The sequence below is a fragment of the Melospiza melodia genome, chromosome 2 (assembly GCF_035770615.1).
Source record: "Melospiza melodia melodia isolate bMelMel2 chromosome 2, bMelMel2.pri, whole genome shotgun sequence".
NCBI lineage: Eukaryota > Metazoa > Chordata > Aves > Passeriformes > Passerellidae > Melospiza > Melospiza melodia.
The window spans coordinates 64,312,046-64,339,296 of record NC_086195.1 but is presented as its reverse complement, the minus strand read 5'-3'; the positions used below and the strand labels follow the sequence as shown (position 1 = coordinate 64,339,296).

General features: G+C 42.9%; 3 protein-coding genes across 11 annotated transcripts in view; 2 read left to right on the top strand and 1 right to left on the bottom strand.

The window, feature by feature from the left end:
* Positions 1-1,068: 1,068 nt before the first annotated feature.
* On the top strand, positions 1,069-16,581 carry LOC134414983 (antigen WC1.1-like). Its single transcript, XM_063150309.1, has 16 exons — positions 1,069-1,180; positions 3,704-4,018; positions 5,540-5,848; positions 7,084-7,398; positions 8,218-8,529; positions 8,826-9,143; positions 9,850-10,164; positions 10,821-11,135; positions 11,950-12,012; positions 12,099-12,413; positions 12,600-12,635; positions 12,941-13,082; positions 13,385-13,481; positions 14,035-14,104; positions 15,176-15,355; positions 16,484-16,581. The coding sequence occupies exons 1-16, from the start codon at positions 1,111-1,113 to the stop codon at positions 16,579-16,581; spliced, it is 3,270 nt and encodes a 1,089-aa protein (XP_063006379.1). The 5' UTR covers positions 1,069-1,110.
* Positions 16,582-18,971: 2,390 nt separating this feature from the next.
* GSTK1 (glutathione S-transferase kappa 1) lies at positions 18,972-26,412 on the top strand. The gene is made up of 8 exons (XM_063148575.1): positions 18,972-19,102; positions 19,665-19,746; positions 20,515-20,643; positions 20,976-21,076; positions 21,414-21,449; positions 24,099-24,215; positions 24,725-24,818; positions 26,113-26,412. Exons 1-8 carry the CDS (start codon positions 19,037-19,039, stop codon positions 26,151-26,153), a joined length of 666 nt encoding a protein of 221 aa, XP_063004645.1. The 5' UTR covers positions 18,972-19,036; the 3' UTR covers positions 26,154-26,412.
* Positions 26,413-26,541: 129 nt separating this feature from the next.
* Positions 26,542-27,251, bottom strand: part of LOC134414263 (rap1 GTPase-activating protein 1-like) — a 43,977-nt gene continuing 43,267 nt past the window's right edge. For all 9 annotated transcript variants that reach the window (XM_063148570.1, XM_063148569.1, XM_063148562.1 and 6 more), the window contains one exon: positions 26,542-26,998. The gene's annotated coding sequence lies outside the window, so the exon portion shown is untranslated. The remainder of the gene's footprint in view (positions 26,999-27,251) is intronic.

Sequence of the window (27,251 nt, the reverse complement as noted above, 5' to 3'; positions counted from 1 at the left end):
TAGCTCTAGCAGAGACCACAGGCAAGTGTCTGAGGTCCTGTGCTAAGAACAAGCAGCCTCTGGCCAGACTCTGTGCTCTTCCTCTCATCTCTCTCTGCAGCAGTCTGACCCTGCTGGGCTATTCTACTGCAAAATTACACAGAACTTGAACAAGCAAAGCCCAGTGAGAAGGGGAAGAGGTAGCAAAGATTGGTGTTCTAAGGACCCAACAGCATGGATGTCACTGACCTCAGAATTCTGGATAAAGAGCAGATAGATACCATCAGACAAAAAGGAGGATGCCGTCAGTGTCATAAAGGGGAATGTGTGTTTAGACTGGTGCAAACAGCATTCTGCAAATTGTTCCAGTTGTTAAAATGAGTCAAGTAGCCACTATTTAATTAACAACAGCCTTTATTTCCCTAAGGTTGCCATTCTTGAGTGAATGAGAGTGCGGATAGAATTACTAGCAATGGTCACCTGAAACGAAAAGAAACTCAGCAGAGGAAACAGGAAGGCCTGTAATTTGACTCCTAAGGAAGATCTTTTTTAAGAGCTTCTGCCCAAAAAGTTATGCCCAAATAAGGAAGCCTTAAGCCTACCCCAGATACAGAGAGGGTATCACTTTTTACTCACCTCTAGTGATAAACACCATTTCTGTGGATTGGAGTGCAATTTCTTCCAATATGACAGGTAAGCTACAAATTAAAGGAATTTTCTTTCCCTTTTTTCTTCTGAAGTGATTCATAAATGACCAGTGTTCTACACTTTCATACTCCTTTTTCAGGTGAGAAATAACCACTTCACGCTGTGCTCTGCCTGTGCCACCAGCGTTGGTCCCACAGTAAAACAATTCCGATGATGACATCAGATATGCCATCATCCTTCATATAAGGTCACAAGTACACTTTTTGAATTTTATTGGAGGTTTTTGCTCCTTCAGATTGGAGATTAATCTGCTGATAATGTCTAAAAAGGTGAACAATATTTCTATTGGTTCCTTCAGGTAGCTCATGCTGGCACGTGAATCTATATATTTCCTCCTTCGTAGTCATTTGTGAGATACCGGAATGCCCAGCCAGAGTTTTAGCTAGGCAGTGCCTGGAGAGTAAAGTTTCATCCATCTGCAGGATGGCAACAGAAGGACTTCTTTCGGGTCCAGTGCTGTGGTTGATTCTCCTCTCTATTCAGGTCTCCCTGGGTAAGTACATACTTTATTTCGCATAAGGCAGTGAGATTTTAAAAAGTATGCAAATTTAATATAAATAGGTTGTTCTTCTACCAACCTCCAAAGCAAAGTGACAAAATGGTGTTTAAGTATGTTTCTGTCTTTAATTCAATCTCCTTCATAATCCTGAGATAAGTAAGGGTAAGCCTTTTCTAAAAGTTTGGTATTTTACTCAGGTATCAGTGACTGGCTATTCTCATAAGAATTCAAGTTCAAATTTTGTAAAGAGTTTAGCTGTACTAAAAACCAGTTGGGTATTCTTACTACTGTCTTATCTCTTCTGCTGAGCTCTTTGTAGATGAAATTAATAATTGCAGGTCTTTGTTCAATACCAGTTAGAATGATGTAGCTCTACCCATGTGTCCAGTGGAGTTTGGATAACACATCTCCTCAGTTGTTCCTATATATCTGAAGCTTATCACTATTTGTCTCTCTGCACTTCTGGAGCTATGTGTACATGCTTGATGCTGGTGATGAGAGACAGATTTTGGAAATCTCATTTTTTTTCTCTCCACACATGGAGGTGACATTAAGGCATTGTGGTGGTTGTCTCATCCCCATATGATGAGAACAAGATTTCGGAGTTGATGTTTTGCTACAGCATGGCCTTAAGTCTTGAAAGTTCTCACCAGTTGTGTGGGTGCAGTCAAAGTTCAGGAGAGGGAACAGGAGGCACTCTTGATGTACATTTTCATAATATGAAACGATTTTTATTTATTCACCTTTGTAGTGACGTTTTAGTGTCAACTGAGCTGTACTGCAGAAATGAGAGTGACTTGTCTGCCAACTTCTTGTTAATATCAGGGAACAGTAACTGACTGGAAGATGCAGACAACAGTGGCTTTACAATGACACCATCATCAGCACCCTATCACCCTCATCTCTGATCTGGCAGCACTTGCACTCTCCATGCTGCTACAGGTGTTCTGATGTTCCCCAGGCACAGAGCACTGTGCCGAGTAGTGCAGGAGTCACAACTCTCCAGAAGTGAGCTGGAAATCTGCCCCTGAGGCAGCCAGCCTGGGCTGCAAACCTCCTCTTAGGGCCTGGAGACAGGAATGCATGGTGCATCTTTTCCTATGAGAAGAACTGGGTTTTCAGCTGGAGTAAGAAAAATCTCATGACTTTTTAGCCAAGCAGAACACCAAAGCACTGAATTCAGTGAAGGTACTTGTGGGACATGCTGTGGAATGTAAGGAAATACAAAATTATACCTGTACATATCATAAAAAATTCACAGAAGAGTGATTACAGCAAATGATAGCTTTTATTAGGAAATATTGAAATCTGTCAATTGGGTTATGCCTACCTCTGCATCCAGTCTTGCATGCTGTTACACGTTGAAAACATCAGATGTACAATTATTTAAAAATTCAAGTGCACAGAGGTCATACAGTTGAGTGAAGAGATGTTTGCTTTGTCCCTGGATATGGCTAATAGAAATTGGTAATTTGGTTCATTTAAAAATGTCTTAGGAATTCAACTTTTCTAAGAATTCATTACCCTTTTGAATGTATAAATATTGTAGCTGAGAAAACTTTTTTTTTGGGCTATGTTCTTCAAATACTCTGGGGGTTGTTCTCCAGAATATCTTTCTTATTACAGAAAGATTATGCCCCCTCTAAGACAACACGTTGCAGGCAGAAAGTGGTTTTCTAGTTACCTAAGAATTGTACTATGCATGTGACTTTCTTACTCAGGAGACTTGAAGAGAGAGGACATTTTGCGGAAAAAAATAAGTTTTGGAAATTACCAATTGTCAGTCACTTGAATAAACACTTTTTTTTTTTTTTTTGTTTGTTTCCAAATTTAAATGATAGGAAGGAAATTGTGAGAAATCCATCAGTGTTAGCAAAGAGGTAAAGCCTTTGCCTGTGTATGAGAACAGCTCCATGGAGAAGGACTTGGGGATACTGGTGGGGGCAAATTGGACATGAGGCAGCAATGTGCCGCTGCAGCCCAGAAAGCCAACTTTGAGCTGAGTCTTCAGGCAGAACCCCTGACCTTACCAGCTCTCCAGTGGCTGGCCTGGCCCCTCTGGCAACCAACTCCTCCAGTTACCTCACTCCCAAAGACACACAAATTTGGCTTTCAGGACAATTAACTCACAGGATAAGGAAGCTTGATCTATTGTAGCAATCACACACTGACAGGCAGTCCCCTCACCCACTCCAGTTGCCAGTGTTTATTGTGGCAGTCTTTGTGAATCACAAAGCAGGGACATTACTCAGCATTTTCCAGCCCTGGTGAGTCAGTAAAAGAGAAAGTTAGCCTGTCATTAGAAATAATTTACATTTTAGCAGTGCAGTTAGCTCAAACTCGTAAATACAGACATCACTCCTTGCAAAAAACACTCTTTAAGTTGGACTCTTTAGAAAGGTGAACCAAATAAGTCTGATGTAAGAGTAAATTAGGAGCAGTAATGATCTCATTAACATCTGCAGTAGATAATCATGATTAAGCTCTGTCCTTTCTATAACCTTGCTCTGTCTGAAGGCACTGATGAACTGAGGCTGTCGAACGGAACTGGCCCCTGCTCTGGGAGAGTGGAAGTAAAACATGAGGAGCAGTGGGGGACCGTGTGTGACGGTGACTGGACCATAAGGGATGCTGAGGTTGTCTGTAAGCAACTACAATGTGGATCTGCTGTTAAGGCCCTAAATCGAGCTCCTTTTGGACAAGGAACTGGACCAACGTGGTTGTACCGAGTTGATTGCCGTGGTAATGAATCTGCTCTCTGGAACTGCTCACATACAGGATGGGGTTCTTTTACCTGCCCTCATTTCTTTGATATTGGAGTGATCTGCTCAGGTAAGAAGTGATCCAGCCTTGTACAATAGAAAAAAGATACGAGCCTAGGATCAAATTTTGTCCTAGTTCAATAAAGCCAAGTACTCCCTCTACTCATCCAAAGCAAGTTGCTCCAGCATTAAGTTTTCTGCTGACTATGAGTGCAAGCTGACTTTGCCTGGGCACAGCAATGACATCGAATGAGCATATTAACATATAGAACAGAAAAAAAATCAACCCACTATTTGTTTCTACCACAGCTCTCCCAGGTAACAGGAGAGCAGTACTGAACTTGTCTTTGACAAGGAATTGGGGCTAAAAAAGCAGATGTAGGTAGAGAAGCAAGAAAATGCAATGTTATGTCATACAACTGCCCTTCTTCTCCAGATCTTTAGCTAGGCTAAGACAAGACAGTCTGCACTGGCAAAAAAAGACCAATACCTGTTTGGCTGCTTCCTGTGCAAGATGTGCATGGTTTTACCCTTCAGAAAAAGAACCACGGCAAGAAGTTTTTCCTTCCCAGCTTCAGGACTTTACATTTGTCCTTTTATGATTTTTGTGAGCTTCCTGTCAGCCCATTAGTCTAGCCTGTCTAGATCTCTCTGAAAGGCAGGTCTGCCCTTGTGGTTATGTCTCCACCCCCCAAAATCATAAGAGTGTACTCCATCACCACCTCCATGAAGATAAGACACTGAGCAGAACAGGCCCCTGGAAAGACCCAACAAGTGAAATTCCACTTGCTGACAGTCTTCAGGTAGAGTGCAATTCACTAATGGCTGAGCCTGAGCATTCAATCAGCTGGTTAACCATGTTGTTCTTCCAACCAGACAGCAACATTCTAGTTCTTGGACATAAGAATATTATGCAAGACAGTGTGAATGGTAGTGCTAAATGTGAGGTAAATGGCATGTGCTGCTGTCCCTTCATCCATAAATCCATTTTAATCAGAGAAAGCATTACAGTCCCACAAGCATGATACATGCTTGATAAAATCATGCTGACTCTTCCCATTTATCTCCTTGTGCTCACAAATAAGTTTCTACTAGTGTCACTCCATCTTTTTTTGAAGTACCAAAGTGAGGCTGGTCAGCCTGCAGATTTCTAGACTGTCTTTCTAGCAATTTCTGAAACTGGGTACAACATTTCCTGTTTCCTCTTCCTGGGGTGCTTCAGCTTCCTATTCATTGAAATAATGAGGTCTCAAGAACACACACTAGTAAACAGCTATTTTTCTATTTATCTATTTGGGGACTGTTACTTCTCAGTCATTGGCAGATGCTCAAAGTTTCCTTCCTTCTTTCCCAAGGATTTAGTATTTTCACATACTGAGAAATAAGCAACCTGATACACCATTTTCTTGTTTATCAGTGCTATACAGGAATTGCCCCAGTCACAATTCAAAAGCATCAGTGGTCCTCAGAGCAGTGAAATGTTCTGAGGGGCTGAATGGGCTATTTTTATAGCCCATTAAGGAGCTATAAAAATAGGTCAGTACAACCAACTCTTGATGCTAGATTTCTTGGGTTTTGGGTTTTTTTCCAGGCTTCTCTGATATGCATCTGACTGGAGGGGACACTGCCTGCTCAGGACATCTGAAAGTAAAGAAAGAAGAAACTTGGGCCACTGTCTGTTTCTCACATATTAATTTCAAAACTGCCTCTGTTATATGTAATGAGTTAAAGTGTGGCCAGGCTGTGGATGCCTTGAGAGGAACTCACTTTGGAGACAGACATGAGCTGATCTGGCAAGAGGAGTTTCACTGTGTAGGGAATGAGGCTCACCTTGCAGACTGTCCCAGGAGCATGCACCATACTAACACGTGCACTCATGATGCCATTGTTGTGTGTTCAGGTGAGACTTTGGACCGATGGACATAATTCACTCATATTCTATATGCTTTTTTGTGTTAACCCACAGTTCATAGCATCTGTACACTTCTGTGGTCGTCAGGATCCTTGGATGTTTCCCCTACCATGCCTTGAGCCATTCAAGGGGGGCCAGAAAATAACAGAGAGCAGTCCCACAATGTCTCACTCACTCTACTGAGAATCTGCATCTAACGTGAGCTGTTCTAATCAGTTCACTACCACAAAGAGATCTCAAAAGGGCTGTTATTTCTTTTATGCTAACCCTTCTTAAGAACTCCACAAAGTCATGGCTGCTGGGAGCTCTGAATACAGCTGTGTGTTGCCACCCACTGAAAAAGCGAAGATTAGGCCTAACAAACAACTTTTTCCTGAGGCCACAGTTCTAAGGAGGTAAACTAAACCTGGGGCAGAGCTCTTGGCAACAGTTCAACACAAAACAAGCCTGGAAAAGAGCTGGAGCTCATGTTCATTTCCTGCCCAAAGGGCTACAGGCTGTTTCAAGACAGCCTTGGATACTGTGACCAGTGGCAGCCAAACACCTCAGCTAAGGCATCTAACAGGCCTTGGCTCTTGCCTCTAGCTTGCAATAGTCTTGGCTCAGAGCTGAAATCCTGTGCTCATTAGGGGTATAGTGCAAGGACAAGGTAAGGGCAGAAAGTAACAGTGTGAGAAGAGAGGGACTGCATGGGGCTGGCAGCAGGACACCACAGTGCCATCCACCCTACCCTTTATTTATTGTAAATATGCTGATGGGTATGGCCTGGGGTGTTCAGAGCCTTGCTCTGGGGCATCGATGAAAGCTGAGAATCCCCCACTCAGTTTCTGCTTACCAGGAAATGTGACATGACCAGCTACTGGGAGAGAGAGTGATACCAGTTGCTCCTAACCTGAGTTCCTCACATGCGAGGCAGTGCTGAGACTGCCTTTGCAAGAGAAGATGTTGCAAGGTAGCAGCAGTATTGTGAGGGGAGGAGGGAGGAGAGCAGAGAGGAGACACAAAGAGTCAAAAGACTTTTAGTCATACAGTGCAGGCTACAACATGGACAATAGAGACTTTAAGAGCTGGCTTATCAGCATTCTGTTCTAAGATGCTTTCCAGTAACCTGACACAAAAATGAGTGCTAGTTTCTTGCAGATAGAGAGAGCTCACTTACAGTTTTCAGTGCAGAAGCACAAATGCCCAAAAGTAACTGCTAAGCTCCTTTATTCTTTCTGCAGGCTACGGTGGGTACAGGCTGGCAAACGGCAACACCACGTGTTCAGGGAGAGTACAGCTTCTTCACGGAGGCACATGGGGAACCCTGTGTGACTACCTGTGGGATTTACCAGCTGCCAATATCCTCTGCCAGCAGCTAGACTGTGGAGTTGCACTACTGATCCCAAGTGGACAGTCCTTTGGGGAAGGAAATGGATCTGTCTGGAATGCCACATTCAGCTGCCAGCAGAATGGCTCACTCCTGAGAGACTGTCCCGTGCGTGCTCTGGGTCAGGATGAATGCCCTGCTGAAAAAGAGGCTCGTGTGGTATGTTCAGGTAAGCAGTGGAAAGGTCTAAGAAGAGAACTGAAAAACTCCTTCCTTGAGGAAAAATATGGACTAAAAATTCAGAGGGCATATGTGGAGTCAGGCTCTGTCGTTTGACTTCTGCAACAGGAGGCAAGGCTACACTTCAACTGTACCACAAGGTTGCTCTCTCTGAAATGCTCCTAGTGTAGGGGAACAGCAAGAGCAGGGCTGCTGCACAAGCCAGGATGAGCTGGGCACAGAGGCTGAGCACAGCACAGGCAGAGTCCTTGCCACCAAGACACAATCCAAAGCATCTGCAGAGAGGGCAGAGGAAGGTGTTGGTAATAAGGTCTATGAGCAGTCCCAGAGAAGTCAAAGCAAACAAAGAGGTGTAGGGTCTGGCTGGAGAGAGCAGCCAGGCATACATAGCACGAGATAAGACTGGAGACGGTTATACCTGTCATGTACTTGAGGCAGGATTGAATTCCTGGTCCAGGTTTAAGTGAGGACTTGGACCAGCAGTTGAAGGATGCAGAGCTGTAGGCCCTCAGTGATATTGGTCTGAAAAATTAAAGTCTATTGTTTGACCCAAACCCCCAACTCCTAATGCCCTGATTTTAAAAATTGCAAATGGGATGTAATCCTGAGTTCTAGTCATTCTTCTCAGTAAAACAGGCTGGACTGAAATCTAGTTATGAGTATGAAAGTTTCTAGTTATGAGTATGGCCCACTTAAGTCATTTTTACTACTGAATGATAAAGAAAACTCATTCCTGTTTCCCAGTCACATCCAGGTCCTACCCATGAGCAAATGTAACACTCCAATATTCCCTTTCTCTTACATTCAGGGTGTCCAGGGGGCAGGCTGGTGAATGGCACCACGTGCTCTGGCATAGTGGAGATCCGCCATGGAGACACGTGGGGAAGACTCTGCCACTCCCACTGGAATTTACAAGCTGCCAGTGTTCTCTGCCATCAGCTGAACTGTGGCTATGCAAAATCAATCCAGATGGAAGATGGTTTTGTGGATGGAAATGGGACTATATGGAGAGATGCTTTTCACTGTAAAGGGACAGAGTCCTGCCTATGGGACTGTGTTCAAGTGACTTTGGGCAATCCAACCTGTTCAGCCAAAGAAGCAGCCACTGTAACTTGCTCAGGTAAGTCAGGAGGGGCCTTTTATGGGTGGTAGAACTTCAGACCAAAGCAGTGCTGGTGACCTCACTGATAGGATCTAGTCTTTTAGGTGGGGAAGCCTTTCTTGCTTCCCTTAGCAGGCCCTTGTGTGCGTGAAAGCAAACAAAGCCTTAACAGGGGCAGTCTCCTTCACCAGTGGTGAGAATTAATACTTTGCCAGCACAGAAATTTGTCTTCCATAGCCTTCCTGCAAGTTATTTCTACTGCAGTGAAATAAGTAGATGTCACTTAATATATTTCCCAACTCTCTTGAGCCCAGGTCTTGCTGAATCACTCAGACTCTCAGGGGGTGAGAGCCGCTGTGCTGGGCGAGTTGAGATCTCCCTCCATGGTGTGTGGAGCAGAGTCCTGGATGACAACTGGGACATTAGGGATGCCCATGTGGTGTGCAGACAGCTCCAGTGTGGAACTGCTGAGAAAGCCTATTACCTTCCAAAGTCTGAGCGAGGCACGGGTCTCGTTGGCCTAAGGAGTGTCCAGTGTACTGGAAACGAGACTCAGCTAATGCTCTGCAACACCTCCCATTATCAGACAGTGCCAACGGGAGTTTCTGAAGATGTTGGTGTGATTTGCTCAGGTGAGTCACTGTGTGAAAGGTACAGAAGGTTTCCTAGGATTTCTCCAGCCCATGTTGTGCTGTGGTGTCACAGATCTTAAGATGGCATGAGTCTGAGCTTGATGATAGTTAAGGAAGCAAGTGTAATTTACATAATGCTTTCTTCATCTGAATTTCTTACAGAATTATCTTCCAGAGTCAAAAAGAACTATTAGAACACAGAAGCCATAAGAACACTAATTTGGCTATGATTTCCAAGCATTCTTACTGCCACTTGAGAATTAAACAGCTTTCATTCTGTGACATTTCTATATTTATAGATACTTGCAGCTATTCTACAGAATATTACAACTGTTTCTACTCTTCTCTGATTTTGCAACCCATCTGTAACAGGAACAGTGTCTGCCTCTAAGTAAATGAGTACAGACAGAAAACAGGTTGTCTGGCTTTCTAAGATAAGGTGACCTCTGCATATACTTGGTATGATTATACTCCTATTGCTAGCAATATCTCACCAGAATTATTCAAACATTCACCTGATGCAGGAGTAGGCCTTTCCCTTTATGCAGTTTTAGCCTCACAGGACCTCTGTCCAAGCAACCATAGCAGAAGAATTGGGATTTAACAAGAACATGATGTCTTAAAAGTGCTTTAAAAACATTGCCATTATGCTGACCTGTGCATTATAGTTGTGTTGCATGCTGACATCTGGATTTTCCTCCTACAGGCAGCAGACAGATGAGGCTGGTGAATGGAACAAACCACTGCGCCGGGAGAGTAGAGCTTTATCATCATGGCATCTGGGGCACCATCTGTGATGATAACTGGGATCTATCAGATGCCAATGTTGTTTGCAAACAGCTGGGATGTGGGCATGCCATTGAGGCATTTGTATCTGCTCATTATGGTGAAGGGTCAGGGCAGATCTGGCTGGATGACGTGAATTGCACTGGGGCTGAATCTGACCTCTGGGCATGCCCCTCTAGGGCGTGGGGCCACCACAACTGCCAACACAAAGAGGATGCTGGAGTTCTGTGCTCAGGTGTGTTTGGAAAACCCTTTTCCGAGCCTGTGGGTTCAACTAGGAGGGTTGTGTAAAAGGGAAGTCAAGAATAGTGGGGACTGCTTGGACAGCCTCCTCCTTTCTTGATGACCAGCATGGTTGGTCAGCACATCTTCTTGGTCCTACCAAGAAGCAAAGGATCTACACAAGCCCATATTATGCACCAACACACACACACACATACACGTGAAAAAAAAAGTCTGTGGTGTAGTAGGATATTTGGGGCATAAATTTTAGGAATTTGTAAAGATTTACACAGCAAGGGGCTGTGTGCTCCTTCCAGTCAGTTCCAGCTGGCTCTGAAATCAACGGGAACAACCCACTGTGCACTACAGCATCAGGCATCCAAGTAGCTTATGGTGGCTCTGCTCACACATATTTAAGACAGAATGGCAGCAACAAGAGAGAGGAGAAATGAAAGAGAAGTAGAAAAAAATACAGATGACCCCTGAAGGGAGTTAGGGCCTGTTAGAGCCCCTGAAAGGACTGCAGCCTCTGGAGTACCCATGCTTCACAATATAGGTAGGACCAATACAGCTAGTTAACACTGTAAAAAAAGTGTTATCACATACACAGGAAAGAAACATCACAAGAAATCTGTGGCACTAATTCAATTTTTATGCCTTCACTTCCAGATTTCCTGGCTCTGAGGTTGGTGAATGGCAACGACTGTGCCGGGCGTGTAGAGGTTTTCTACAACGGGACGTGGGGGAGCGTTTGTTCCAACCGCATGTCCCTGCTCACCGCAGCAACCATGTGCAAACACCTGGGCTGCGGAGACGGAGGAGGAATAGCCACGGACTTCAAATATGGCAGAGGGTCTGGGCCCACGTGGCTGGACCACATTGAGTGCACTGAGGAGCACAGCTCGCTCTGGCAATGTCAGTCAGACCCCTGGGACCCTCAGTCGTGCAGCAACCGAGCTGAAGAGACCCACATTACTTGCACTGGTAATCAGAAATGTATTTATATGTGGCCAGACGTGTACATTAACCTATGTATGCACGTATGGACATCACAGCAATTACTTTGTGTGCACTTGTTAGCTGGTGTATATTGTTTCTACTTTCATGAAAATGACAGCAACTTTTTTTTTTGTCTAAATCATTGATTTAAACGAGTGAATTAAAACTACAAGATTATCAGACTGCTTTGGCCCAGTGAAATCCTAAGGTATTCCCTAATGGGATGGTCCCATTGCATATTTTTTAGTGAAAAAATCTATGATAGTTAGTCTGTGAGATCTGAGCTAGTGTGAGACTTTCCAAGAGGTCTAGAGCCAAGTTTATGTTTCTACATGTAAGCAGGCATATCTGTGTATACACATAACCTTGGACAAGTGTAGAAATCCATTTGGTTCTAAAGGTTCATTTCTAATACCTGCTCTTATGACAGTATTTCACACCTATGGGTATCAATATCTGCATTCATACATAATAAAATATAATAAGAAATATTAAATTAAATTAAAATATAAAATATAAAATATAAATGAAATATAAAATATAAAAAAAATGAAATCTATGTGACATTCAGATACTCTGAAAGGGATTGCAATCGCCTCATGAGAAGAAGGAAAGCATAACCATCAGGAAGATTATTACTCACAGCAACAGCCAAGCAGCCATCTGCCAAGAACTAAACAGGCCATACACATATTTCAGGAAATAATTAACCTGATGTTTAATTTTCAGCTATTTAACACTCCCTCATTTTTTTTCAGAGAATAATTAAATTATTTATTTCAATATTTAAATTCTGCAGGAGAAAAAGAGGCAACATCTCCAGCTGCATTTGCTGAATGTCCAAACTCCACAAGTTGTTCAGGTACCTTCACTTCTTTGTTTTTCCTTATTGGTCTCTGTGGACCTTCCTGCTGTTTCAGTAAAACAGAAGGTTTCTGCGTTTTGCAGACAGGGAGAAGTTACGAGTCATGGGAGGAGAGGATGAATGTTCAGGCAGAGTGGAGATGTGGCACCAAGGTTCCTGGGGAACAATCTGCGATGACACCTGGGACATGGCAGATGCCAATGTTGTATGCAGGCAGCTGGGCTGTGGATCTGCTGTGTCTGCTCTGAGTGAGGCTGCCTTTGGGGAAGGGACTGGTCCCATCTGGTTGGAGAAGGTGCACTGTAAAGGAACAGAGCTGTCTCTTTGGGACTGTCCTGCCAAACCTTTGTTTGGCAAAAACTGTGATCATAAGGAAGATGCTGCTGTGAATTGCTCTGGTTAGTGACTGGTCCTTTATTACACAGGTCTGTGAAGGAGGTGGGTAGGGGAGCATTATGCCAGTTGTACTTCCAAGTGACTAGCCCTTTCATAATTTTGACTGGTAAAGCACCACAAATTATATGAAGATGTTCTCCCTATTTTTCACACTTGCCTCTTAATCGGGACTCACCTTCCTTTTGCAGGTGGGACAGAAACAACAGCATCACCCACGAGAGCAGGTAAATTCTTTCTCTCTCTTTTCTTTCTCCCATCAAATGACAATTTAATGTCCCTGATACTTAACAGATAAAACAGCAGTTTATTTCAGCTCATCAGAAAGCACTTCACCCAGCATTTCATAAAGGAACACTGAGAGGTACCACCTCCAGCTGCTGAATTTTATCTGCTTGAGCAGGACCCATAGCAGAGCAGCAGGTGCCCTGCCTCACCCTGCTGTGCCCTCATGGGCACAGCAAGGGGCTGCAGAGGAGCAGCCCTTTGGGACACATGATTCTCTACCTGTTTCCTCTTGGTTTCCACTCAGATCGCCCCCGCCGCCCTGCCACAGGCAGCACGAGGCTTTCAGTGCCTGTCATCCTCTGCATCATCCTGGGGACCCTTCTCTGCCTGGTCCTTGCCATTCTTGCTGGGCAGATCCGACGTGCCAGGGCACAGCAGAGAGGTGAGTTTCTCAGGACTGGTATGAAATGCCTCCTTTACATGGCCCCAGATGTTTAGTTGGCTGGGGAGGCAGTGGGGATGGGTGACTGAGATGAACTGAATCTGTTGATACACTGCGATTTTTCATTACTTTCTGGCAGTGAAAGAGCCCAGAGGTGCTTATCCTCAGTCAGCACCTCTTGGTGCCTTTCTAGGTAGCAACCAGGCCATGGAGGCCCCTGTAAGGCACTTCTCCTTTTCAAGACTCCAGCCTGAATACAGGCAGAGACTGTGAAAGTGATTATTACCTTTTACTTTCAGGCTCCAGACTATCCTATGACCCCTTCTCCGAGGCTGTCTATGAAGAGATTGATTATAACCTGATGAGGGAAAAGCAGGGAGTGACTTTCCTCTCAGGTCTGTGTGTATTTCTTGCTTTTCTCAAGGGAAAGCTCCTCCTTTCTGATCCCAATCTGATACCTTACAGGTCCCAAATCTACTGGGAAATTTAAAATTCCTGGATTTGAGGAGTTTCCTGCCCAGTGGACTCTGTCAATTCCTTTCCTAGGGACAATTTGTTGAGTGAAGTTCTCACTGCAGCCACAAACCATAGATCAGTATAGATCAAACAAACAAACAAACAAAATCCTTTTGCTTCAATTATTTAAAGCAGGAACAAATAAAGGAATTATTTGCATCTCCCTCACAGCAGCTGGGTCCCTGTAGGTTTCCACCCATAGACTGCTTTTCTCCCTTTGTGGAGAGCCTCCCCCATGATCCATGAGAGGTGTTATGGGGCCCCCTGAGGGATTCTTGGTAATTCCATTGTAAGCCTTGCAGAAGTAATACTGACTGTCAAAGAACATGCTGAACTTGGATGCTATTACTGCTCTTTTTCTCATGGTGCAGTTTTAGCACTTAAAGAGAGTTTAATCTGGTATCATGCTCTTTCTCATTTGCCTAGATTCTTATTCAGAGAGCTCAAAACCAAAGGAACAGTTTTATAGGGCAGGCAGTGATGAAGAAAATGGTCCTGGAGCAACTCAAGGTAATGTGAGAAAGGGTTTGTACAAAGAAAGAGATCCTAAATCAGGGTAACTTTTAATATCCAAAGCATTATGAGTGACTAAGACTTTCATTTCATGTCCTAGTGATGTTTCCTAGTGATGCAAAATCTTCTGTGTAACTCTTGTGGTGGAAGAGTGTCATACAATCTCATATACAAGTGCTAGTTTTCTCTTCTATATGAGAAATTCAAAATAAATATTTGCTGGTAGTTCTGCAGACACTTCACAGGATCCAGTCACATGAATCCAACAATGTGACAACTGCTTCTCCCAGACATTGCAACCATAATAGCTTGTAAAATGTTACCTTATTTCTGAGATAGATGGGGAGAATTAAAACAGAGGAAAGACATATTCCAAATAAGAACACTGGCGTACAATTTGAGCTGATCAAGGGATCTTAATCCAAGTGATCTGAAGAAAATACTGATTCCTGTCTGTGGGGTTTGCCCGGGGGGGTACATGTGGTTTGTAGCTTGGGGTTTTTTTTATAATTTGAAATAGGTGAGGGAGAGCAAGTGTTTGGAGAAGAACAGCATTTTCCTAGAGATGATCAAAAAGCTCTGTTAGCCATTGTCTGCTGTCCAAGAGATCAACTGCCAAAGGCACAAGCAGTTCTGAACCTCAGTTGCCCATATCCCATACTCTGCTGCACCATGTCTTTATTTTCTACTGCTGTTCTTATATTAAGGACTTTTTTTAAGTTAAAAAACAAACTAAAAGCTTTTCCTTACAAACCAAAAGCTAAAAAATAAACAAAAAGCTTTGAAGTGCTTATAGAGAAGACAATTATTCTAAATAAGTTCTCTTTCTGTTATTCAGATTGAATATTGATTTCTAGGTAAAAAGTGAAACAGGAGTACTTTGATTTACTTTTCTGTTTATACATGTATCATTGGTAAGCAGAAGTATTTACAATAAAACTGTGCACAGTAACATTTGCTGAAGGACAGATTCCAGTTAAGTACAGACATGTCAGTATTACAGCCCTGTGTTGCTGGATTATCAACTACTGCTTTCCCTCGTGGAAATTAATACCTCTACTCTTCCAGAGGCCTCTCCACTGCCTGAAAATGCTCTGGAAGATGATTATGATGATGCAACAGAGGCCCCTGGACCTAGAGATGTTTCTCTTTCTGAGCAGAATGAACAGGAAATCATTGGGATCCCTGGAGAAAGTGACAGAAACAAAGACTCCCAGACAGGTGAGGCTAGAAGAGCAGTGCTGTTCTGTTCTTACATCCAGCTAATCTATACCTCTGCTCTGCTTTCCTCACAGACATAAAATTCTTGCCTATGGCCAACCCAACCTAAGTTTCCACTGCTGCAAATTAAAACTGTTACTTCTCATTAAAATGACCATGGGGACAGAGGGTTGCAGTCATCTTCATAACAGCCTTTTAAGTACTTGAAGACTCATAACAGTTTGTTCACATACCTATCCTCAGTCCTGTTCTGTATTTTGTTTCTCTACACAGCCGCAATCTAAATTAGTCAGCTTTCTGCTTAGGCCTTGTAAACTACACTCTGCCCATGATGTGTCTCCACTCAGTCCATGTCTGTAGGCCTGTATCTTTCAAAAATTGCTTAACACCCAAAACTTTAAGGTATTTCTTTACAGCATGGTACTGAGACCTTACTAGTGTCAGGTCGAGCAGAAGGACCAGCTCTTACACCATATCCTTCTGTTTATGGATGCTCAGGTGATACTTCCCCTTTTTCCATCAACATGACAGGCTTGAGAGGGCTCAATGCCTGATGCAGCTTCAAATAATGCCTTGTAAAATACTACATATCATTAGACATATGTTTTTCAAATTATGCAATTGACTGTTTCTCCTTTCATCTGTAGTCTCTTTAGTGTCCTTATTAGATCTCATTCTATGTCCATGGAGGATGGATTCAGCTAGGTTTTTAACCTGGCACTAAATTCTGTCAGGCCCATATAATTAACAACAAATATTTAAGACAGGCTTTTTTTTATCAGTGTATTTAATATAACTGTGGAACACTTGATCTGAACTCTACTTTTTGGGGTAGTGATAAATATTTCTGGCCTATTTGAGATGTGGAAAATAATCAAAATACAGGACTCAAAGTAACTAGAGAGACATTAAAGAATGTTTTTTTCACAGCCCATGAATACATTCCTTTTAATATTGTGTATAAAGCTTGATCCTTGGATATGTATACACACTGCAGAAGGCAGAGTGACAAACATTTCTCAGGTCTTTCACAGACACTCCTATCCAAAATTCTAATTTCTGGAGGAGACAACTGGCAGCTGCACAACCACACAGAGGTAATACATACAGGATGTGCATTGATCTATCTCAGTGTTCTTCCCTTCATGTTTTCAGACTGGATTCCCAGAAACAGGACCTCTGAAGCTGAGAGATCCTCATCCCCTGCTCTTGAGGATACGGGCTATGACGACATTGAAGAGCTGGGGCACTGATAGACTGCTGAGCTGCACTGACTTCTCCTGGAAATACACCACTGTTCATAAAATGCTAATCCTGTACTAGCAGAACCACACCAACCTGCATTTAGGACTAGCTTGCATAAGTTTTGGTTATTTCCCAAGAAGAGATTATATACGTAAAATTTAAGGAAGCATGGCGGTTAAGAACAGCTTTGAAATTTCTCTTATAATTTCTTGTTGTTAAGACTTAGTGGACACTTTTCAATTTTATTTTAAATACCTTCCTTTTTTTTTTTTTTTTTTTAACTGAGTTAATTTTAAAATTATGATTTTTCTTATTAGAAACTGTCCAAAGATCTCAAATTTATGCTTTTTCTCCCAGATATATGGGGACAGCTTCTGGTAATTATTTGGAATGGAGATTGAACTGCAAGAAAATCATCAAAATTCTGTTTCAGCCAAGTCTTTTGAGAAAGGAATTCTTGCTGATTGCTTCTGCAGCAACATCAACAAGATCTGACACGTGTGCTGCAGGCATGCTATGAGGCACAGAAGGAGGGAAACACATACACCCATGGGATTTAACTGCATCATACAATCTACTTTTCCTGGCTCACTAACAGGAAAACTGGGAAAGTAGAAAGTTTTTGCAAGGAATAGTAAAAGGCAGCAGAAACCATCAGGAGCAACAAATGTTATGCTAAAAAAAAGGTGTAGCAAACTATTTATCCCTGTCAGAACTATCCGCATGGGACAGAACTTCTCCTCTCCAGGTGCACCAGGCAGTGACCAGAAAGAAGGAAAAGAAGGAATCCCTGGAGACTTAGAGATGGCAACAACTGATGTCACAGGCATGGTCCAGTTGAGCTGAGTGCTCTCCAGGTGACTGGGTTATATAATCCTCAGTGTGACTAAGTGGACTGACATTGGGAATGTGTTAAAATTTGTAGCCAAACTCTTACAGCATCCTGCCTGCACCTGAATGGCACCTGCACAAGGAAATGTTTAGGATAATTGGAGTAATTGGATTAAAAGCATATTAACAATTAACAAGATTAATAAAAGATGTAAAATGGCTTAACTGTGGGATCTGTCAGGCAAAGTTTCTCTTCTAAGGGATAAAAACAGATGCATACAGGATGAAATCCTAGAGAATCAGGATACAGCTGAACTCATTACAAATTTATCTTTCAAACTTTTGAAAAAGCAGGTACAACAGGAGGTTGCTTGTGAGCAGGGTTACAGGCAGCAGTGCTTGTTGCAATCGGTGTAGCCAGCTGTGTTGGAGTCACCTCTGTGTGTACAAATTTATCTCTCTGGGGGACACAGCCTCACTGCTGCCTGAGCCAGCACTTGGGAAAGCAGCAGTCACATCCACAGGCTCCAGTGGCCCGAAGAGAGGAACCCACAGACCCCAGAGGATGCCTGAGGCAGTGACTCATTGCACCTCTTTAAGTCACACTCTGCAGTATTTTTGACCCCTTGAGAAAAACGTAAGGCAGGATTCCCCTTTGAAGAAATTCTACCAATTCTCCAAAATAGAATTTTTATTCAGTCACTCATTTATTCTTTTTTTGCCACTAATATGCTTGGTAAAGTCTTCACATTTAAGTTTCCCAGCTCTCCCCCAAATATTTTCTTAACGATTGGCTCGCAGCCCAGTACTCAGGTGTTAAGAAAGACTTTAGGGAGGGGTCACAAACTGTTGTTGGCATTCAGGTTTTTCACTCTTGATTTAAAGTTACTCATAATTCAGTAAATTAGTAAATTTCAGTAAATTAGTAAACTAGCAAATCAGTAAACCGCTTTGCTAAAAAAAAAATAAATCAAGATTATAGCCAAAGGAGGGAGCCAGGAGCACGTTCCCGATGACATCCAGGACTAAAGGGCGTTATTGCGGTGGGGAGGGAACCGTGGTGCAGCTAGAGCGGTTTGGGATTGCAGAGCGCTTCTGTGGGATGGGCAGGGGAGGAACTAAAGGCCGTGAAAGGGGAGGGCTTCGGTGAATGGGGGAGGAACAAACAAGTGCGGCGAAAATGGAGGGTAGGGGGATATAAGGGCCAGTGGCAAGTAAATCGCTTGCTGATTCGGCAGGGACGCCGTGCTCCCGGGAAAACATGCTGGACCGCCCCGCCGAGTCAGCTCTCGGGTTCCCTCCTCGGGAGCTTGCTCTCCCCCGGCCTCGCCATGGCCAAGGGCACGGGCTCCCCGCCGGCCCCCTGCGCTCCCCCCCCGCTCTTCCTCCCGGGCCGGCACTCTGCGGGCAGCCAGCGAAGCGAGCCGCAGGCGGGGCCGAGCGAGCGGCAGCCGCGGGGAGGCGGAGCCGGAGCGGCGGGGCGGTGGCGGAGCGGAGGGGGCGGGCCGGAGGGGCGGCGGCGGAAGGGCGGCCCCGCTGCCGCTGCTGCTGCCGCCCCGTGCCCGGGGGGCGGTGCTGCGGCCGCCGGACGCTGCGGAGCGGCGGCACGGCACGGCACGGGACGAGGCCAGCATGGGCCGGACGCTCGTGGAGCTGTTTTACGATGTGATCTCCCCGTACTCGTGGCTGGCGTTTGAGGTGAGCGGCGGCACAGGGAGGGAGGCCCTTCCCGGTCTCCGCGGTGCCCGAGCGGCGCTGGCACCCGGCCGGTCCCGCCGCCGCCTCCCGTTCGGAAGGGCCGCTCAAGGGCAGCTCGGCCGGCTGGCTGCAGGCAGCGCCCTTTGCGCCGTGAAGTTAATTTTTCTCTCACCTCTAAGGGGTGCCTGGGCTTCTCCCTCGCGTGTTGAAATCCAGGGACAGCACGGAAGCGTGTCCGAGCCAAACGGCAGTGCAGGAGTTAGTGCTGAACATTTTGCTTCTGGGGTAGCTTTCATATTTAAAAAGTGCAGGTGTCCTGATCATGACACGAGCCTGACCTTTCCCATACTTACCGCTGCTTAGCCTTGGATAGTCGTGACACGAATAGAGACGCCTCAGTTTTTCTGAGATCAGAGTTCTCTGGCAGCATCCAGGAAAGGCTTTAGAAAGACTAGCCCTAATACAATAGAAAGGATTTATCTGTAGTATTTACTGCCTAAGCTGCACACAGCTCTATAGACACCTCTGACTGTGAATCCCTCACTACTCTTTCACGTTGCAGGCTCTCTGCCGGTACCGGCACATCTGGAATATTGAGCTGCGCTTCCGTCCAGCTTTCCTCGGTGGCATAATGCAACAAACTGGTATGGAGTACAGGGAGATGAGCCCTGCAGGGAGATACCTTCTTCACTAGCAGAGTACTGAGTCTGCAGGCCCTGGGTGTGTGCAGAGCCCACGCAGAGCCAGCTCTGAACTAAGTTATGGCACCACTAACAGATTAACTACAGGACTGTGGAGCCCCAAAGAGATTGAGAAATCAGTCACAAGGAATTTCACACTGTTGCAACTACACAGACAGTCTGTGCCAAAGTCCATCTGTTCTAAAATACAATAAATAAATAATAACAACTTGACAGGGAATGTTTTCCTAGAGTTAGATTTTAAACCAGAATTAATTTGTGGAACACTCGCACTTTGTAATATGCAGGAAGGATACAACTATGTCCTGAGACAGTACTTATGGCCTTAATTGGATCACCAAGACTTACAACGCATAAATCATGAATTAACAAGTCTTTACATTGGTTTACCCATGCATTAGGAGTTGTCTAGCTTAAAAGTCATCTGTCTGAATCAACATAAATCCCTGCTAGGACATTTGTACCTTGGTTTAAAACTGATTCAGCTATCCTAAAGGTTTAATCAGTGCAAAACTGAAATAAACCATGTTTAAATCGCAGTATTATCTTTGGAAAAGCCAAGTATGTTTCAGTAAACCAAAATGAAATTATACTATGAAATTAGACTCTTCCTTAGGTATATGTACATATGAGGCATAATTTTTCCAGTGTTAGTTTGTTCAGTATTACTATAATACAGCTGGAAATTTCAACAGAACTTTTTCCTAAAAGGTAACAAGCCGCCAGCAATGTTACCGAAGCGAGGGGAATACTTGCTGAAGGATATGAAAAGGATGGCAAAGTACTACCAGGTGCCTTTACGTATGACCCCAGATGCCTTCCAGCACATCATGGGCACAAGTAAGAGTCTTAGCAGCTATTTCTCATCCCTAGCACTTCTGGTTCCAGTTCTCCCTACGATGAAGTCCCTGTGTGCAGCCTTTTCCTGAGCCTGTGAGCAGGATGAAGTCTGCAGTCATAGCCATGAAGGAAATTTCTGGAGAAATGTGGCTGTGAATGATACTAGCACAGGAGATAACTGTGGATCAACATGAGCTTTACTGTACAGACTTTGGGTTTCTCAGGACTGTTACAGGGGAGATCACACTGCTCTTAGGTAGCAGTCATGCAGACCACACCTGCTCCTGCTGCTGTGCCTTGTCTGAGTGTTCCTCTGTCTCCCACGAATGCAGGCAGCCTGACGGCCATGCGCTTTATCACAGCCATTGACATGACAAACCCACAGTACCTGGAGCCCTTATCCAGGCAGTTCTGGATGCGCTTTTGGTCACAGGTCAGTACTTCATTCAGCCAGCTTCTTGACCCTTTCTGTCACCTTCCCTGTCCTGCATCATTAAAATGTGGAATTCCAGCAAGAGGAAGAAAATGTCTTTTAATGGAAAGTCACAGCAGGAACTTACAGTCACAGTGGTTCAGAAGCCACTGTGGTTCATATCAGAAAACACTTTAATACATTCCTAGATTAGATGACTTAAGACCTTTTTGGAGGTAATTTCTCCAGCAATTAGTATTGAGTTTATTTTTGTTTTCTTAGAAAACTTGCTTTTAAAAATCCAGAGATGAGCTTTTGTTTCATAAATACTGATTTACTTCTTTTATTCTTTTACCAGCATGAAGACATCAGTCAGCCAGAGAACATATTGGCTGTAAGTGTTTCCTTTTTCTTGGTGCTTCTGCATTTCTGATAGATATTCTTATTGATGACTTTGAGGAAAAATTGATTTAAATTCCCTTGCAGCTCTGTTTGGATTTTTTTTTTTTTTGTTTTTTGTTTTTTTGTTTTTTGTTTTGTTTTTTGTTTTTTTTTTTTTTTTTTTTTTTTTCTCAGAACCAGAATACACCTTTCTTTTTTGTTAATTCATGTGGCAAGATACCCAGGCTGGACAATGAGTTACCTATTGATACTATGTTATTAAAAGTCATGAAAGTATAAATAGTTTCTGCATTGAGGCGTTGCTGCTCTATGAAATGTTCAGCTGTAATGCAACACTTGGGGAAGGTGACTTTCCTTAGAGTGATGGAGTCAGGTTTTCTGTTAAGCTCAGTCCTATTATGCCCTTTTACATACCTGGAAATTATACTCCTGATGTTTTTTCTTTTGCCATTTCAATTTTGTTTATTACAGCAAAAGCTGTAATAGCATGTAAGGTAGTATACCAGCAGATCCTCTTGAAGGTCTCTCCTTTCTTCATTGTTTTATAAGTTCTTGGAATATGAAGAAAAGAGAGGAGTTGACTGGTGTCTCCTATCCAACATCCCTAGTTGAAATCTGAAGCTTGGAGTCTTGCTGTTCCTCCCCAAGTCTAGTTCTTGCACTTCAGCTTCATCATAGTGTCACTTTTTTACTAAAGTTTCAGCAAAGGTTTGCACTTTGCTTTTTAAGAAGCAAGATTTGAAGGATATAAATAAAGTTATTTTTTATTTAAACATATAATTTAATTAATTAACTATACTTATAGCTTAAGATATAATTAATGTGGTATTTTTACTCTGGTAGGCAGCCAAGCACCACACAGGTGCTTACTTGCTTCCTCCCACTGCCCAGAAGGACAGGGGAAGAGGAAAGGAAGAATAAAAGCTAGAAAACGTGTGGGTTGAGATAAAATTACTTAATAAACAAAAGAGAACTGGGAGCAGAGTGAAAGAAAAAAAAAGAATCCCTACACGTAGACTGATGCTCAGCCAGTTCCCAAGAAAAAGCTTAACCTGCCTAAACCCCCTCCTCATCAATTACTGCTGAGCATGGCATATGGCATGGTCTGTCTCTTGGGTTAGTTCAGATCATCTCCCAGCCTCTGGTGAAGCCCCACTTTATTCACTGTGGGGGGAGAGTGAGAACCAGAGACTGCCTCGACACTGTGCAAACACCATTCATCAATAGCTAAAATAATTAGCATGTTATCAGCATTGTTTTGGTCACAGATCTGAAACACAAAACCATAGGAGCTGCTGTGAAGCAAAGTAGCTCCGTTCCAGCTAGACCCAATACATAAACATATACAGAATGTTGTCACATTGTCTCTGAATCCATCATTATTTAAATAAAGCAAGGACATGCAGAACTTCAGCACTTCATACTCAGAACAATCTCCAGTTTAGCCACAGTTTGGCAGTCGATGAGTATCCCTCCTGTGCATCAATGCAGAGAGGGAGGTGTCCCCTTGTCTGCTTGTGTCTGTCTTCATTCACTCCTGCAACAACTACTAGACTTTTCTGGAAATTTGTCATCCAAAGGTGGCTGAGAGGTCCCAGCCAATCGTCTGAGTCTTTATAGATAGATTTATTTTACACATCAGTCAGAAAAATGGTACTTTTAAAACCTGATAATAATTCCTTAGCATTCTTTTACTTCTTCATTTACTCAAAAGCAGCTTCACATAAATTGCTGTATGAGCAATGTGTGGTCTGAATTCTGCCCCAGTCCACTTAAATCCTCTTTCTGCCCTGAAATGGTGAGGACCAGATACTACTTCACAGTGTCAATATTGCACTCTAAACACTGTGGCTACCAAGCATTTTGTTCTAGTCCCGTGGTACACTTGTTTAACCTCCTCTTCAAGCACAGTCAAAAAGAGCTCCTCATTTTCCTGATGTGTTAGCAGGAGAAGGCACATGAAAATGTTGGTGCTAAACAAAAAAAGTCATTGAAAAAGTCATTAACACCTGCATGTGCAGGATTACTTCTCCATGTGCAATACTGCATTTCTTTCTTCTTTTTCTCTCTTTTCGTGAAATACCTTATTCAAAGAGTACTTGGAAGTCATTGTTACCAGGTAAACACCAGAAGTTTAAATTTGGCTACTTTGTCTCATTCTGGTGTGGCAGAGGCTCAGGGGAGGTGAAAAAGATCCAGCAGTAACACCAGCCACTGTTAAACCTCTGTGATTTGGTGTCTTTCATACAGTGTCACAGATCCCATGTGGCTGCATTTCTGTCTTGGTAGGCTTGTAGTGTGAGATTTTACTTTTCAGAACACCAGTTTGAGTTTTTTTGTAAGTTATCTGATGAGTCATTGTATCTAAGGTTCTTTCATTTTTTTTCTTTGGTTTAGGAACTCCTGGGGAAAAAAAGTGCAGATTTGGGGCTTGGAAGATTTAAAATGTCTCTTCCACTTTGTATCTGAGAGTTGTTAAATGATGAATAGTTTGGGAATACAGCAAGACAGTTGTGCAAGAAGTGCTTCAAGAGTATTTTGAATTTTTTTGTTAACAGACTGAAGATTAAATTAATTGTACCAGGGTGAGAATTGGAATATTTACATTTAGAGTATTCTTAATTAAATCATGTTTTCACAGATTGCCCGACAGGCTGGGCTCTCAGCAGAGCTCTCCCAGAAGGCACTTGAAATGGCTTCATCCCCGCCAGTGAAGGACAGACTGAAAGACACAACAACTGAAGCACTGAAACATGGGGTGAGATGCTTCCAATGGCACTGGGCTTCACAGCTCTGCATTCCTTCCCCCTTAAGAATACAGGGAAGCAGGGAACAATGAGAGTGATGATTATAGAAAGCACTATATAGACTTCTTGTTTTCCAATGTGTGAAAGCCACCTCACTGTTGCCGGTAGTTTATCTCAGTCATCTGAGAAAACAAGGTTGACCCACTCATTCCAAGGACAGAACCTTTTTTTTACTGAGAGATACCATTTTACTGAGAGATACCATTTATTGCTACTTGGAACAGAACTGTGGATTAATCAGATTGGTTTTTATGCTCCTTCAAAAGGGGCACACAGGCTCTGGAGAGTCACCCATTTTCAGATGGCTTCATTAGGCTTATCTTTAAGAATGAAGAAGGTAAAAAGGAGGGGAGGAAAAAAAGTAAAAAGTTGTTGGGATTTATTCCTGAAGATTGGTGATATGACTGCAAGAAATTCTCCCATTATAACATTCTCTGTTTCATCTCCATGGTGTCAATAGGCATTTGGGATGCCTGCTGTTGTGGCACATTATGATGGGAAACCTCATCTGTTTTTTGGCTCTGATCGTTTAGAGCTGCTAGGCAGCATTATAGGTGAGTCTACCTCATTTCATCACTTTGGTTTCGTGCTTTCACCCTCTTGGAACAAAATAAGTAATGCAGCTGAGTAAAACACTCCTAAGGGCTTTCAAATGTTAAATAATGTTGGTTATCCTTCTCCTGGAATGAAACTGCTGACTGAAATCTGTCCCAGTACACTTAAAATGACCAAATGATCCTTTTCCAGACCAGAAGTAACTTGAGTTCTCTCTCTCACACCCTCTCTTGGTGTGTTTCAAGGCTTTGTGCTCCATGCGCCATTCTCAAAATATCCATATGTAACCTTTTGGTACTGGACCGTAGACCTTGGCTAAGATTATGACTATGGCTGGTACTGCTTTTTTTTTTGTTGCTGTTGTTCTAACATTTTCATTTTATATCTGTTCCTTCTTATTAAGAACACATTATTACAGCTCCCCAGTCCATAACTTGTGTCTACCTACACAGCTGTTTAGGTTGTTCATATATTGACCATCCTTCTTTTCATTTTTTTATTAACAGAATACACACTTTAAATTCTTTAAGAGATTGAAGTAGGTTGTGATAAAAAAATAAAACTAAAGTTACCTTTTTTTATGAGTTACAGGGCATTTGACTATTCATCTCAAGATCTGGCACTTGAGAGAGTGTCTCTAGAAAGAGTTATGCACACAATTAGCTCATGCATTTGTAGAAAACATTCAACAGAAAGAATTAATGCAAATTAGTATTAGTCATAAGCTTAAGCAGAATGGAAATTTTTTGAGGTTTTCTTTTTTAGTGTTCTGGATGAGTTTCTGATTCTATAAAATATTCCTGATGAACATGAGAGTGAGGAAGAAGAGTACCCAACACTCCCTACAGCAGTCACTAATACTGACTGGAATGCTGTGGCCTGATTTCTAGTCTCAACTCCAAGGACTTAATCAGATTTTCTTTTTGATTCTCTGACTCTGCAGCCTTGCACCCTTTTTTGCTTTTTTTTAACCCCCACTCCCCCCTGCAAAATGAGTCCTAAAAAGAACTGATTTCTCCCTCATGTGAAATATCCCTGACCTGCAGAACGTCTCATCTGTAATGGAGGAAAATAATTCTTCTGCACAGTTTCAGTTGTGACTAGACAGTGAAAGATTTATGGAGCTGGCTGTAGCACACCAAACAAGATATATATCTCTATTCCATCACCAGTAGCTACCCTTCACCTACTGCTCAGAGTAGGAACAATAATCCTGCTGCAGAAAAATAACCAGCCAATTACTTGTATGGATCACATTTTAATATATCTCTTTTGTGCTGGTTTGTCTTGCAGGTGAAAAGTGGCTGGGACCAGTTCCAAGCCCTAAGCTGTGAAAAGTCCTGGGGAAATATGTAAGAAGGACAATATATATGTCAGTCTTCAGTGGTTATCTGAATGTATTCAATTTTATGGAGAGATGCCTTTCTCATCCTTAACAGTTAACTTTACTGCTTGGCCTCATCTGTAATTTTGAAAAATATCAAGGTTTGCCAGTATTACCAGCCTGGTGAGGTGTTTACCAATACAAATGTGCTTCCTTTCTTTCAACAGATCAAAGATTAACATTAAAGATTTAACTTCTTGCAGAGTGAACATTCTTCTTCCCTGGTTGGTTTTCTTTCCTTTACCCTGAACACATGAGGATTATGCAGTTACTGGACTGTGATCTCTGGGTTTCTTATGTCTTCCTGCTTGTCCTTTACAAACACACACACACACACATAAAACCTAAGAGAAGCTGGCCACATTTCCTTTTATTTTAAGTCCAGTGTACTACATAGACATAAGAAGCACAGGTTAAGATATTAATGCTTCCTTTTACTTTGCATCATGGCAGCTGGGAAAGACACAATTCAAGCCTAAAGAAGAGCCTAGTGAACCAATCAAGTATTTTAAAAGGAACTGTCCCCATCCTGGACAATATGTGATACATCTGCAGCGACTGATGTTTGAGGAAACCACCATACACATGCATTTGTGGGCACCAACCCCAAACCTTGCAGGAGTTTTTAACTAATCCAGGTTTTACAGGAATGTCTTTGGACGATGGTTGTGAACACCACTGTAGGTTCAGCTGGTAACTGAAGTAGACTCTGTTTTGCTTCCTCAAGGATGCCCTAATTGCTGCCTATCCAAAGGTGATTTGGATATGGCTGTGAGGGACTTCCAAGCATGTAGTCTGCAGAGGGAAAGGTATGCAAACAATTAAAATAAGAAACTTCACATGGAAACTGTTTGAGCTTGGCCCTGTATTGGCTGAATTGGAATGACACACAGAAATTTGATTTATAGGAAGTTTGATTTCACAATGATTCCACACTCTGATGCATCACTGAATGAAACAGCAGCAGCTGAAATTCCCTTTTTTGTCTTTTTCTGAACTTTAGCATAAAGCACATTCACGTATTTTCACTTGAACAGCAAATCCTAGA